Source organism: Calcarisporiella thermophila (assembly GCF_041956535.1).
Source record: "Calcarisporiella thermophila strain CBS 279.70 unplaced genomic scaffold VTP21scaffold_3, whole genome shotgun sequence".
In the NCBI taxonomy this organism is placed as follows: Eukaryota; Fungi; Calcarisporiellomycota; class Calcarisporiellomycetes; order Calcarisporiellales; family Calcarisporiellaceae; genus Calcarisporiella; species Calcarisporiella thermophila.
The window spans coordinates 946,418-961,358 of NW_027192193.1; the positions used below are offsets into that span (position 1 = coordinate 946,418).

General features: G+C 41.7%; 4 protein-coding genes across 4 annotated transcripts; all 4 read right to left on the reverse strand.

Moving 5' to 3' along the window:
• Positions 1–146: 146 nt before the first annotated feature.
• On the reverse strand, positions 147–5,728 carry VTP21DRAFT_7275 (uncharacterized protein; the record flags this gene model as incomplete). The annotated part of the gene is made up of 6 exons (XM_069397998.1): positions 147–2,410; positions 2,481–3,474; positions 3,541–3,871; positions 3,985–4,100; positions 4,180–4,791; positions 4,862–5,728. The coding sequence occupies 6 exons, from the start codon at positions 5,726–5,728 to the stop codon at positions 147–149; spliced, it is 5,184 nt and encodes a 1,727-aa protein (XP_069255502.1).
• A 1,002-nt stretch (positions 5,729–6,730) lies between these two features.
• Positions 6,731–9,493, reverse strand: VTP21DRAFT_7276 (uncharacterized protein; the record flags this gene model as incomplete). The annotated part of the gene is made up of 15 exons (XM_069397999.1): positions 6,731–6,937; positions 6,993–7,079; positions 7,141–7,305; positions 7,373–7,543; positions 7,604–7,757; positions 7,822–7,894; positions 7,959–8,085; positions 8,158–8,225; positions 8,288–8,392; positions 8,453–8,546; positions 8,620–8,697; positions 8,776–8,871; positions 8,938–9,193; positions 9,284–9,372; positions 9,437–9,493. 15 exons carry the CDS (start codon positions 9,491–9,493, stop codon positions 6,731–6,733), a joined length of 1,827 nt encoding a protein of 608 aa, XP_069255503.1.
• Positions 9,494–10,173: 680 nt separating this feature from the next.
• VTP21DRAFT_7277 (uncharacterized protein) lies at positions 10,174–11,897 on the reverse strand (the record flags this gene model as incomplete). Its single annotated transcript, XM_069398000.1, has 6 exons — positions 10,174–10,750; positions 10,814–11,007; positions 11,073–11,180; positions 11,243–11,294; positions 11,356–11,584; positions 11,657–11,897. 6 exons carry the CDS (start codon positions 11,895–11,897, stop codon positions 10,174–10,176), a joined length of 1,401 nt encoding a protein of 466 aa, XP_069255504.1.
• Positions 11,898–12,864: 967 nt separating this feature from the next.
• VTP21DRAFT_7278 (uncharacterized protein) lies at positions 12,865–14,860 on the reverse strand (the record flags this gene model as incomplete). The annotated part of the gene is made up of 9 exons (XM_069398001.1): positions 12,865–13,174; positions 13,239–13,308; positions 13,388–13,550; positions 13,612–13,741; positions 13,806–13,892; positions 13,965–14,195; positions 14,340–14,504; positions 14,597–14,664; positions 14,732–14,860. 9 exons carry the CDS (start codon positions 14,858–14,860, stop codon positions 12,865–12,867), a joined length of 1,353 nt encoding a protein of 450 aa, XP_069255505.1.
• Positions 14,861–14,941: the final 81 nt, after the last annotated feature.

Below are 14,941 nucleotides of genomic sequence, written 5' to 3' on the forward strand. Positions count from 1 at the left end.
AGTTTATTAATTTAAACTCAATTTCAACTCTACCTTGAATGTTAATAAACGGAGTATTTGCTAAACCAAATGATATTTTTTCCCCTTTCGTTATACTCAGAATTTAAAATGACACAAGGCAGAAAAAAAAATACAAACTACAAAATCTAGAATGGTAAATTGGCGATATCAACCAAGTGTACGAATTTCTTCCCGAATATTAATGGTACTAATACTAAAGTGATTAGAATGATCATAATCAAACCGAATATCATGCCGAAGAGTACTGCACGTCTTATTCGCTTTTTGCGTTGCTTTCGCGAGTATATTGGGTTTCGGAAAGCAGGGTACTTTGCGGTAGGTCGGAGCCATAGCAGCATCATGGAATGCCACCGATCAGCATAGGGTATAAGGCAGAAAATAAAAAGGATAGTGAGGAGGACATGGGCTACTATGAAATCGGTGGCAAACAGTGTCATCTCCATGATTTTGCACGCAAGCTCGCGTGGGGGTTGTGAGAGAGCATACCACCCCAAGTGATTCCACCGCCCGGTCCACCAAGCCCGGTTTGCTTCATCGATATTGAATTCACGAGTCAGTAAAAGCGAGACTAAGATTTTCAAAAGACACCGCTGCACATTGGCTACCGCCAGCATGCTCAATATGGCGCGTATTGGATCCCAATTTTCTAAAAACCAAAGCAACTCGAAAACGACCAGCATGTTAATGATGGCAAAGCCATGGGCGGCACCCGCAACATATCCACCAAACCCAGAATGTTTTTTACACCGCTCACGAGCGGAATGCACCTTGGGACGTTCCCAACAGCTACTGCAGAAACTGAAAATACCTCCGAGCAACAACGAGGTTGGAAAAAGCGCAATTAAAACACCTGCATTGGCAACAATTGGAGCAATAGCCAGCGCAAGCACCTGGAACACTGCATTTCGCTTTTCTTTGACTTCAACATCCTCGGTATCAACGGGAATACTCTTTACGAAGTCATATGCAGCGACACATATGAATGCAATCAAGACGGGCGTGAATATTTGGCTGAAAAAAATCGCAAAAAACCCTGCACGAGAGCCATTTCCTAGCAAGGTTGGTACGGACAACTTATCGATTCGTCCCTGATTCGTGTTGGATTGGGTTGATTCTCCGAGACGTTTTCGCTTTAATCCCACGACTTTTGTTCGTGACATTCTGCAATAAATGATCCAGGAATCCGTGTGCTTCCAGTGATTCCCGCGAGACATCCATCGTAGGAATTGGCGATAGTCGAGTAGAAAATCCACGAGGGAGAATTGGTGCGGATTGAATAAAAACGGAGAAAATGCAAGCGCAAACGCAGACACCCAGAGATACGTAAGGTGCGGCAATCCTCCTACGTTTATGGTAGAGAGAGTGACGAACAAAAGCATAGAGAATATGCGCATTGCAAAATAAATGCTTGGCTCAGCGAATTGGGCAAACAAATGGGAAAAAGGAGCACGCGATGTTGTAAACCGGCGCCCAGTGGAGATATACTGTGCACCGCCGAAAGCTAAATTCGAAAGCATTGCGTGGCTGTATGACTGGGTTAAGAAAGTTTCAAATAAAGGTGACAAGGATAAGAAATGCTTTCCTAGTCGCACTATGCCATATCGAATCCCTTTCTCCATCACTTCTTGTAAGAAGAGCGGAATAAACGCCACGCTGAATATGATGAAAATCGATAGAATGCATCGTTTAATCCAGTCATAAATAGGTAGTAGGTCATGACACCCGGGAGGAGTTAGCTCCGTGTTTGGAGAATTGACAGGGTCACACAAAGTCAGAGTACTACTCATTACGGAAAGTAGTAGGAGAACGAGGATAAATAGTTGGAGAGAGAGCATGATGGCAATGCTGTTGATGTGGAAGCCTGGGTGCGCGTAATAAAATGTGAGGAAGCGATCCAGCGGGAGCTGTGTGCCGAGATAGTAATGTTCGCGTGAGAGAGTTTGCTCTCCCATACCGACTCCAATTTTAACAGCGAATTTAAAGATCGAGGAGAAGCCTAGGTCGCGGCCTTTCCCGCATTGATAGTATTCAGAGTGCTTAATCCGTCCGCCTCGACTGAAAGCCATCATTCCAGCATAGATATCTTCATTCAAATGCAACCCCTTCTGGCCTTTGCTGATGCCTCCTCTTGTTGTCATGAAAGGAAGGCTGAGGAAGTCTGGGTGACCGTAGTGCAGCTTTCCTCCTACCCTGGCCATAATGCGCTGAGACAAGGTGCCAAATGTTTGCTCTTTGCCTGCGGCCACGTCCCCCAAAACGCCAATATTTTCCGAGAAAATATACTCTCGGGCCCCGACAATTGCAACTGGTGACTTTTCCTCCTCTCCAGCTGCTTCTTGCTGGTCTTCTTCGAATTCACCTAGGATGTTTCTTATCTTAAGACATTCTTCTATTTAATGGTAGAGAAAATCAAGTTAGAAAAAAGACGAATATCTACGTAGCTGTTTTTTTATGTTTACCCAGGTAGTTGTCTTGGTTAGCATCGATTAATTGCAGATATTCTCCACGCGTAAAAATGATTGAACTATTTTGGTTATCCCCCTTCCCATCACCTAGAATCGGATATCCCGGGAGTTGAATGCGGAATATTGGCTTTCTTTTCCCATTGGATATCATTTCGCAATGTCCGTTGATTAATACTGAGAAAAATCTGGAGGGTTCTCCGGTGTTTTCAGATGGTTCTTCTTCAAGGTAGGCGATATGAAGATCAGGATAGGCACGCAACAACCACTCTGTATCGTCGTATTCCTCATCCGTAAAATTCCCGTATCTCTGCATCGAAACTACCAGGCGAAATTTTCGACATGATATGGTGCGCAGCTCTTGCTCTAGCTGATCCGGAAAACTATGAAAAAGCTTCACGAAATCCGGGTTCTCCAAGCGATAGAGGAGCTCAATTGCTTGGTGATATTGCATGAACCCCGATAAGGTGCGATAGAGTGTCTGGGCACGAAGAGACGCCCATATACGCGTTCGAAGCACTGATGCCGGCTCAGAATTCTTAAAACCAATGCATTGCAGTGCCATTTCGTCGGCCCGCCCCGATCCAGGATACTTCATTGAGCCAATGCCATGCTCCTGCAAGTTCTCGAATCTTGTCTCTCCATCCATAAGCTTGGTATCTTGCACAAAGTTTTCCCATTCACCAGGATGAAGCTGTTTCAAGTATTCGAGCAATGTAATACGAGTATCACCCTCCTCATGTATAATCTCTCGTAGCGACAGTAGGATTTTCTCGGCATAATGTGGTGTAAGGACAGTGAAAGAGGGCATATGTTCAATCGGACGCGGCTTAGGAAGGGATATGGAGAGGGATTGAGCAAAAAAGGTGATACGCCGCTCTGCCTCGCTCGGATATTGGGGGAAAAATTCGGATTTGCTTCGATCGTCTTGTTTAGAGACGAAGAAGCTCGGTGGTTTCAGTTTTATCCCAGATCCATCTTCATTTCGTATCTATTCAGCAAAAAAAAACTTTCAGTGTGCACTTGTAATCAAATAGACCATTATATAAGCACTGACTTGCTGATAAAGGAGATTTTGAACATGGTCTGAAGAAATCAGATGCTCTCGATACAGCGCAATCACAATGGCGTTCCATATTTGTGCCACCATTTCCTTAGGTTTGCACCGCTTCATACCCTCGACGTCCAGCAGTTTCACATAGATGCGATTAGGCAGCTGGGAGAAAATATTCCGCCATGGCGCACAAATCGAGTGTGAAAAAGTGAGAGATATAGAGAATATCGTGCTCCATATGACATACCACAGGTAAGTATCAAGGAAGAAGAGCACAAATTCCAAGATAATCATTATCACGAGCATTACCGAGGGTATATTGCGGCAGAGCATACTGTTTAAAATGCCAGAACAATTGGTGATATTCAACTTGATACCTGCGTGTATAGCATCTTTAAACGAAAGGGACATGAAAAAATAAGACTCAAGTAGCTTGCACGTAAATACGCAAATCCAAAGCATAATGGACAAAGCACGTTCGCTTCTGCAAAGCTTTGGATAGGATGCCGTAAAAAAGCGCTCTGCCAGTCCTCGTCTGGAGTCCGACCTTTGACATTTCCTTCCTGGAAAACAGGAGGTGGGTAAAATGCTAATTATGGTGGAGGTTGCTAGCCCGATAAAAAATTGTATTATTCCAACTACTTTTGATAGGGTCCCTCTGCGCTGGTAAAAGACTATATATACTGTGGGCCCAACGTTAAGACATAACACCAGCCCTAGAAGTAGGAGTCTAAGTAGTATGCGGGCAATCTTTCTCCAATAATAAATGGGGATAAAATAAAGCTCGCAAATAGAAGAGAGCATTAACAACAGCGTTGCAACGGCTCCTCCTAAGCCCACGATGGACCACTGAACTGCTGTCTCTTGTGCGGCAATCTCTTTTTCAGGCGAAACATATAGACTAGGTGAGGTATACAGAGTATAATACCAGAGAGCGACTGCGTGTATGATCCACACTCGCGAAAAATTGACAAAAATATGAAGCATAGTGCGCCGTTCAAGATAAGTTTTTCGAAAGGTCTTGTCCCAGTCAGCCGCATTTAGTTGTGCAAATCGCTCCTTGGGCGCCAAACGCATTAGGGAGGTGCCATCGTATAACACAATGCGTTGAATGCTTTCACGATGCCAAAAAAATTCATTCACATCATCTAACCCCACTGTACGCGCATGGTCCCTCTCGCGCTTTACGTGATTTCCGCGTTGATCCATCTCATAGGTTTGATTTCGAATATAGAGATATAACGGTGTAATAACCTGTATCGACAAAGCAATAGTAATCTCTGTAAATAACTAGCATAGTTATTACTATTTCTATCAACATTACTTCACGCAAAAAGTCGCCCTCCAATTTCTGCTGCGTTAAAGAATCAGAAGCGCTACCATCAAAATCAAGTGCGCACTTGAAGAGAAAACACAGGCACTCAGGTGCGAACCGGATCACCGATGCTTCGCCCCATATCAGAAAATATAACGCAAGCTGCCTTGTGTGCTGATGGTCGTCCAACTCCAGCATCCGTTTGCTCCAACGTTCCATTAATTTATTGAACTCACATTCTTCCAATGACTCTACTTCTTCGTCGCCGATACTCCATTGTGCATCATCCTTGTCCATCTCTGCGGCAAAATACCATTTGCAATAATTGGCCTGAACCCCACCTAGGTAATCCGAGTACAACGTCGTGAGTGCTTGGATGGGGGTCATCCTTGAAGCACGTGAATCAAGCATGCTCATAAAATGTTCAAACATATTGTTGACGCTGTCTGTTTGAAATCCAAATCTCCTTGATAAATCCAAAAATATTTCTTTGATCTCCTCTACGGAAATCGAAGTATTCGAGCCGGCGCGCCATGCGGGATAGTTTTGGTAGACCAGCTGAATGGGCAAAGAGGAGTAATCAAATGAAGTAGAAGGATGCACTGTGGAGGTAGTGGTAGAGCTATGGCCAGACGAGGGAGAGAAATTGCTGGCATTGGTTTGACGATGTTTATGTTCAAATTGCTGAAGGAGGGTGCGAGAAGTTGGGCTACATGGCCGATAACGATTCGCATTCGAACCCCGTATCACTGACAGAGGGTCGAATATAAAATTTTGGGTCTGAGGTGGTGAGGGAACCGTGGACGGGGAAGTGGCGCTTTCAGGGTCCTCTCCAACGTCCCAGACAATTTCTTCGCCGCTACTGATTCTACTCATACTTTTGTAGGTTGAAAAGCTCTCCAGATATTTTTTTCTCAATAAATTCTCGAAGGGTCAAATAAACTTGGACACGTTCAAAAAACGATACCGCAATAGCCAAGTAATTATCTATCCTATGAAAATCCGATCCGTTCGAAATAACGACAACCAACCACTATTCTCACCGTGTGTAGCGTATCAAGTTGGCAAAAATAACCAAGAATAAGTTGGGAGATATTTGGAGAAAAAATAATAATCGAAAAATACCCTTTTATTACTCTAGCGAGCACGAGAAAAACGAAAGATTAATGTATCTATAGCCTTGGAGCTGATGAGAGCTTGCAGCTTTGACTAAATCATTTATATTTGCGTGGAATGAAAGAAGCGGCAGCTATAAAGAAAGCCAAGAGGTAATAATAATTCAAGGCGAAAAGTTTAAACATATTGAGAGTATAAAATTCCTTGTAGACTACTATTTTTAGGATAATTGTTCGAGTGTACTGCCTAATTTAACCTGATCCATTGTAGTAATATCGAAGAATCTTTTGATATAAGCCAATATGTCGGGAGGAACCTCGTCTATAATTTCTGTATCGGCTTGAATCAATGTAGTTTTCGGCATCAAGTCGATTGATGGAGAACATTTAATCTTTGGGGGAGAGAGCCAAACTTTATTCACTACCAGAGATGGTTCCTCAAATCAATCCATCCACTACGAGCCTAGATTCCTTCTCTTCAGTAGGGACATTAATAAAACAAGCTCCGTTCGTATCTTTTACCAAACCGCACAAGTATGCAATGAAATGAACTTTGCTATACTCTGTCCAAATTATGCTAACTTTTCGGTTCCGGTTATTGCAAGCGCCCATGTGTTATGAAAAAGAAACACCAGGCGAATATAGGTCTTTCTTTAACACTGAGTTACGGCTTCGATTACAACCTTGATACAATTGCATTATTCGTATTTTGCATGCACTCGCTTTCGTTATTCTACATTATTTGGGTCTAGCCCTTCGACTACTATAACCCATCTCTTTCAATATCCTCGCTAATCGCATCGCTGACAGTCGTTTCCTCTTCGGTTCTAGCTCCGCTGTCATTCATCTGCTTAAGCGTTCCTGGCGAGGTCCCCCATGGGATTTTTTGTTGCTTTAAACCTTTTGCTTGATAACTTTGACCAGTGGTATAAAAGAGCCGCATAAAAAGGCGTTGTATGATCTCCTTTGCCTAAACAGTAATATTAATAATAGCTATTACACTGGTAGATGGTAATAAAACTTACTTTAGAGCGGTCCAAAAAAGTCGCACGCCCATCTTGGATTCTATCGTGTATCTGCCGAAGCCGTGTAATAATCTTTTTAGCCGACTCCTACAAAATAGCAGCTCATTCAAATTTGCAACTCATACATAGTCAAAAATGGCTTTTGTACCTTATCAGAGTCTAACACTTCCTTGGAGAAGAGCACGTAGCCTAGTAGAACAGCATGCCAGTATATGTCTTCATAGTTCGTTTTCTCATCGATATGAAAGGGCGAGTTCAAACTAGAAAGTAATTCAACCAGTGGGAGTAAAGATATTTTTTGCACAGCCTCGTCCTTTTAATATAATTAGTCATTGTATGCTTGAGAAGAAGAAAGGCGCAATCATTCAAGGGTAAACTACCTTGTTCATCGATATCGACCCTCTCTCATTCGGAACTAAAAATTGGTATGCAACTAAGCTGCGAAGAGCCTGGCTTCTCGGATGTACAGGCGAAAGTGCCTTGAGCATTTTTGCAACAAGGCACGGTGAGTGTCGACAAGAAGATAATAGCCTCTGACTAATTGATATCATCTAAAAAGCGAAGGTCATATGAATATTGGACAAAGATATTAAATCTGAGAAGAAACTTACTTGCATATTCCACTCGCCTTGGGAGAATGCATCCAATATTAACTTTAGAGCAACTTCAATATCAAAAAGCACTTCAAGCACACATCTATCAAGCGAGCATCTCAGTAATATTATAATAAGATAGCGAATGGACTCAAGGGAGTAGTATGCACGTCTAAGTGGATCACATACAACACTTAATAACTGACAGTCAAATATGCACTATTATTCTTAGTCACCTCGAAGCTACCGAGTCCCCGAGGAGTCGGATGAACAGTTTAAAATTGAGCAAGTTAGGTAGTGTTCGTTTCTCTGTGCAAATACAAAAATTCAATCATTCGTAAAGCGTATTTACTTTTTCTAACCATTCGTTTACCTAAATTCTTTTCGACAACATCCCTTAGCAGCACTTCTTGTTTTAATGAGTCCTCCATGGCGCCAAACTTTCGTAAAATGAGCACAATTTGATCAATTTGGACAAAAAAAGCGGATTTAGCCCAAGACTACGAAGATAGAAACCAATGCTAACTAGTTAGCCAGATCAAGGAGATAGAGACATGCGTATTTAAACTCACAGTTGCAAAATACTCTCTTAATAGTTCAAAGGCAGAGAGCACGAGGTTTTTGTCGACTTCAAAGCACACTGTGGTTATAGCCAGATCAATAAATTATTCAGAATCAGCCCATGTCAAAGAGTAACTATACCTAAATTTAATAACCATCTCAACACCGGGGCTGGCGGTTCCCATTTTGTTTTCCAAAGACGCTCAATCCAGCCGCCACAAAGAAGCATTTTTCGACCCTCCTCAGCTATAAAGATTACAATATTTAGGAAGAGTTCAAAACGAAAAGAATGAAAGCAGTCAATACCTTCAGAACAGTCATAGATAAGTTTTAAGTAAGAATCGTCTTTCATCCTTTTTTTAAGCTCGGAATCTCGTGGTATTCTCAAGAGATAAGACAGCTAATAAATATAAAACATAAATGTAAATAACCAAGTAGTATGAAAAAATTAGCGTGGATTCCATCAAACTCACATTATGGCAATCATTGTTCCGCTCTTCAAAAAATAAGTAAGTTTTCTCTTGGAAATCACGAAAAGATTCCGAGAGGGCCTGATAATAAACAGATGACAAACAGAGGGAACACTTGAATGATGTCCATAGGGGGTTACTAAACGAGGGTCTACAAACCTGCCTTAGCTGCTCATTTTGCTCGTTTGAGAGAATATTATTCAAAATTTGATCTCTATCAAATTGTAAGCTGTGCTCCGTTATATCATCATTAAACTGAAAATGGATAGGAAGAGGATGTTAACACCCTCCTCATATAAACTCTGTAAGCAAAGGGAGAACCTTGATATTTTCTAATGGTTCTAGCGTGAATCCAATCTTCGCTCGTTGTTCCTTCTCCTGCAGTAGTTTTTTAATAGAGTTCTCGTACACTGGATCTCTCCGCCGCTTAAAATTTACAGTTGGTGATTCAACTACACTAGAAAAATACTCGGGCGCTTTTCGCACGCGAGAGCTACGGCGAATTGGCGTCAAAAGTTGGTCCTCTTCCTCCTGTGGATCTTTATGTTCGTCCTGATTTTGTGTTACGTATGTGTCTCTGCTTGCAACAATCAATAAATACATGAAGAAAAACCAGGCCATTGAAATAGTGATTTAATATAATTTCAGATGAATACAAATAACTTACAGCGCTTCAGAATATAACACTGGTTTTGGCGTGAAAAACTCGAAGGTCGTGCTCGAAAGAAGACGATCATCGTCGTCATCCTCGATTATCTAAAGCGATTATAATCAGCCAAAAAAAAAAGATAAATCATGTAAAATCTTCAGGATATTTTACTTGCGGAACAATACCGACATATTCAGGATCATCTGGAAGAGGACTCAGAGGCATCATGGTGTATTGTAGGGTATAGTAGCTAGTGCATCTACAGCAAATAATAGTATACCTTAAACAAGTCACATTAATGGATTCTTAAGAGATTTTAGCGCGACTGCCATATATCTTTTCTGAGTTATGACGTTCGAATCTAACTGGAGGATATTAATTAATTCACTAATTCACTAATCGGTAAATGCCATTTTCATTGGAAAGTTGGTAAGTTGATATTCTAGATATTGTTGATGTTTAAAGGGCATTTTACTGCACTATTAAGATCTTAAGTTTGTCCAATACTGATTAGCAAAGACGGAGAGTGTGAAAACAATAGCGGATAAACAATAGGATATAATAAAATCGACCATTTTGTTCCTTCTAAATACTTGGCTATCTTTTTGGTGTTTTAGCATGGGCTTCCTTGCGTGATTCTTCTATTCACTTTGATATAGTGCTGGGAGTTATTGATAGTCAGTATGTAATTCAAAAAAAAAATATACAATTATATATTTTTACCAATATGCCCCTATAACTATTCCAAAATGAAATAAATATTCATCGCAAACATATTACAGTTGCAACTAAAAGAACAAAATGCTACAAAGAAGAAAAAAGAAAACGAGTATATATAGACAGTAATACTAGTGTGGAATAAAGGCATATAATTTAAGAAACTCAAAAGAAGCGACTAAGAAAGGCAACTATCTTCGTTTCGTCATATGGAGTGGTAGGGTTGTCATAGGTTTGCTTATTGAGCTTACTTTTGTGCTCCCAGTGAACCAGCTCTCGATCGAGCCTCGACCTTCCCTTTTTTGCAAATCTGCTAACTCAGGCGCACAAGTCACTGCCGTCGATGCTTCAGATAGCCGTCTCGAAGGGATATCAAGCACACTCGCCGCCTCGTTCAAATGGTTAATCCATCTGTGTCGCTCCTCCTCTGTGCGGGCTTTGACCACCAACAAAACGCCCTTTGATTTTCTTATTTCGAAGCAGAGCGAATGCCCAACTACTCGCTCCTGTGCGGCTCTTGCAGAGACGCCATGCATGTCTACAAACTGCTTTACAACATAGCCCTTGTCCTTGCGTTTACAAACAAGAAGTAAGTCGTTAAAGAGAATATAGGATCGTGACTCTAGATTGGTTGCGATCATAGGATTAACGTTGTACATATCAGATTGGGCGACGAACCGACGGTAAGGAGAGGCAAGCTGGATAGGAAGATTATATAGGAGGGGTTGAATCTGAGAAACGCGTCGCCGGTTCTCTGAATCGCGAACCCTAGAAAACCGTGAATTAAGTCAGAATGCCGTAATGAAACGAACTACGGGTAATCACGCTTACATTTCATTGATCTCTTCAGCTATTGAGGTAAGTCTTTGGTATGCATACTGAAGGTTTGCGTAATCAGGATGCAGCGGGGGAGTGCGCTTTAAGAGTGCCTCCAGAAGAAGCTTGTACCGCGGGAGGCGTTGGACGGGCAGCAAGAGATAAGCCTGTAAATTGAGGAGTTCATGCCGTGGGTGTCGATAACATTGCTAAGACGGGGAGAATAACTTTTAAATTAGGGTTGAGGGTGAGGGCTAAGCGGTCATAAACTTACTTCCAAAAAACGCCTAAAGTTGGAATTCGACTTTTGCAGCCGTTCCAGAACCCTCACAGCCAGCGGGAATTTCTGCAGATAGTAGCCGTAGATTTGGAAACTTGATTCCTAGGATGGAACATAAGGTTATTTTCAAATTACCTGTGTGCACAAATCCCGGATTTACTTACATAGCGCAAGAAGATATCACTAATTAGCTGGGCGGGGCCCCAGATCAGTCTCCTATTGTGGTCACAGTTGGTGAGCTAAGATAGGACACACAATAAGATTCTCGCCTACTTACCGATGACAGAGATCATTTAGCAGCTGCTCATGTAGCTCCAAAATCTCTTCAAAATTCGAGAAGATTGTCTGAAATTCATCCTGAGACATAAGTTTGCCCGTTTTAACATGGGCGGTCATAGGCAAGTAGAACAGATCACGCAATTTGCGCAAGCCGTGGACATAAGTGCGTTCTGACTGGAATATTTCTTGTGCTGCCGCCTCGCGCTTGCGATGGTTGAGCTCAGCATCTTAACCAAAAAAAAAAAAAATACAATTCAATTAGAATTACAGACTTACTATACCAAATGAATATACTCTACCAATATACTCGTCTTCATACTCGTCAATATAAAAGTTATCAAGCACTTCGAGCGAAAGAAAATCCATGTGGTCTGCTGGTGAATTAAGGGAGGTTGTGTCGTAATGATGTGGGTGGAGTTGGGACAAAGTCTGCCGGTTAGCGTTGGGCGAGGAATGTAATGGCGAAGAAATGTTTTGTTCCGGGGCAAATATTTGAGGTGGGGAAGGTAGTGAGTGGGGGACTCGTTTATTGATATACATAGTATACGTTATTATGTTGGCTTGAGAGAAAAAGATGCAGAGCCGTTGTTTTCTTTCGAGCTAAACGACTAGGAAAAGAGTGCAAGCTAACTTGTGAAAATGATCAGTGCACGTTGGAGCTAAAAATGAATAGGAGAGTGTGTGCCTTTGGGAAAGCTTAACAAACAGATGATTATGCGGACACCCTCGCCTAAGTCGTACAGCACTAAAACTGGAAGTTTGCAACACAAAGGCACAATGTCATCTAGGTTTCGATTAAGAACTACGGGGAGATTAAGGAGAGGATAGAGGCGCGGTTCCTCACAAACGGCTAACGAATCGAAATGTTTGGGACTCTAGGCACACAGTTGTGCCTTTTCCCAGGAGATTTGTCCTGAGGGATACCGCCAACTTACGTAAAAAAGGGCTTGAATCCGGTGGTTTTTGGAGACAAGCGCCATTAGATAGGGCCAAAACCTTCTCGGGGTTTCTCCACAAAAATGAATTTGGAGTCGGAATACCGAAAAAGAGATTAAATTTCGATAGCTTAGTAGATTCTGTATGTTTTTCACCTTTTCTCTTCGAAATAGACAACAAGAAGAAGAGGGGGGATCTGGAAGCACTGCTCTCTTCCCCAGGCCATCTCCTGGAGAAGAGAATGAATGGGAAGCAGCCGAGTAATCTTCTATCACTTTCTCCCTAAAATTTGACACGTGAGAATGGGTTTTTGGAAATGCCCAAGTCAAACTGGTTTCAGATACTCCATCCCCACGCCAAATTTGACATGTTAAGAAATCACACATTCTACTAAGAGGCGGTTAAGTCGAGATTCAAAAATTCAGTTGTGTCATCTCAACTAATAATACACTCTCGGGTTTATTAATAGCTGCCTAGAATTGATTATCTTTACAAAAACCTTCGCCCTCGGTCTATTCCCTTAAATGTTCAAAACCACACACAATTAATCCAATGGAAAATCCTTAAGTTTTTAGGGCAGTGGGTTATCCCCACTAGGAGAAATCTTTACTACTGCATCACTGTAGAAATAGGATACCATACGCTTTACACGTGGAAGTGTGATATTGTGTATCGGGTGCGTTGCCACTAGTAGATTGCAGGCGTCTCCCCTCACGCTTCGGGTCCCACTTTCCTGCCATACTAAAGATCTTATTCCAGCAGGGACTTTGGATTCGAATTTTTTCTCTAATGCTTGCGCCATTTCTATGTTGTATAGGATGTGATACTGAGATGTAGAAAGGCCTGAGAGGCAGTAACATGTGTGATAATAATCAACCGGTCTAATACAATGCGAAGCCATTAACAAAGAGACTTTGCCGTAAAAAAATAAAAATGTTTGCATACTTTCCGGGCTTATCACGCATTCCCCCTCGTCCCCCTTGACAACACACCAGCAGATAGTCTTGTAAAGCATCTAAATAATCATCAGACCCCCCCCCCTCATTGAGTCTGTCACTAGGTGATATACGAACTACAAAAAAAAAAACCATTACCTCGTCCATATAGCTCCTCGCTCCACCTATTTCTTCGCAGAAGCTCCGACTCAAGTAGTGGGAAAACTCCACCTTGCCAAAATGAGTAGCATCCGTCCACAAGTTTGTTGGTGCGGCCTTGGAATCCACCTTCGAAATTCATTTGACTCTGGCTTGCCCAACTCTGATATCAATAGAGAAATTTTAACAGAACCTGTTGATGAAATAACTTTAACCAAGCATACCAATAACCGGGGGAAATCCAAAAGATAAAGCTTCCCTAATAACTCCAATGCGGCCATACCGCAATAATTATAACCCCCATGAGCTTCTGAACCGGGACAAGCACCAATTCCGCCTTCGTATGTTTGGCAACTAGGTGGAAGTATAAAATTAGGCAGAATGTCCTTAAGTGACTTCACCACTATCATTTACACACCTTGCAACAAACTCTGCTACGTTTTCCTCCAACTCAGGAGTTAGTATATTAGTGAGTGCTGCTACTGATAGAGCGCAGTATGAACCTCTAATAGAGAGGGGAAAAAATTGTTATGGTCTACTCATCTACTATTATTATACTCATTTATAAAATGGCTACCGAACATCCACTTCTCCCCCTTCGTGCATAATAAATGATCCATCCTCCTGTTTCATTCGCATTAAAAACGCATAGAGGGTATCTCTATTGATAATACGGAATGCGTCCTCTGTCCCGAGGATGGCAATGGAGTTAACGGCCGCATAAGTAGGGGCTAAATGGGAAGTTTGACCGGGACCGCCTCCAAACCCACCGTCAGGATTCTGCATGCGGGCAATAGTAGAAATTCCTCTATTACCAGCAAATATCAAAATAGAACAAGCGCGTAAATAACCAAGGAAATAAGTAGATAAAAAAAAGTTGAATAGTGTAATTAAAGTGATTAATAGAAGCAAAGTGGTTATTTCTATTAATATTAGTATTAATATGCCATACCTTTCAATAATATCTTTCTCGATCTCAAACCCTAATAAATCCAATGAATGTAGCATCCAATACATTAACCATGGTTTACTCGCGTCAAGGCTTGTGTATCCTTGGCCCAACTGGTTTATTCCGCGTAGTAGAAACGGAATATGGAGATCACGTCTTAGTCTCACCCTGCGTACAGCATACATATAATGAGCGAGGTGTGGGGAGAGTATGGAAGCGAAAGAAAAACAGGATCTCTCGTAAGGTGTTAGAACACATACTTTTCAATACGTTTCAAACCAGCGAGATAAGGCTGATAAAATGTCAAAATGGTAGCCTCGACCTCTCCCTACTTACAAAATTGTAGTTATTACGAAAAAAGTGCAATCATAAAGTCAACTATTTTCAGAGTAAACCTGCTCTTCTGAAGTCTCCGTCGAAAATCCATCGTCGATAGAAATGTACTCTATTCTATCTGAAATGCCTCCAGACAAGGAATTCATCTCTAATTGTAGTCTTTCTTTAGACCCTAACTTACGCACCATATATTCGGGAAGGTCTAATGGATCGGAAATTAAGCCACAATAATACAAAACGCGTCACAATAAAATTAGAACACAGTTGAA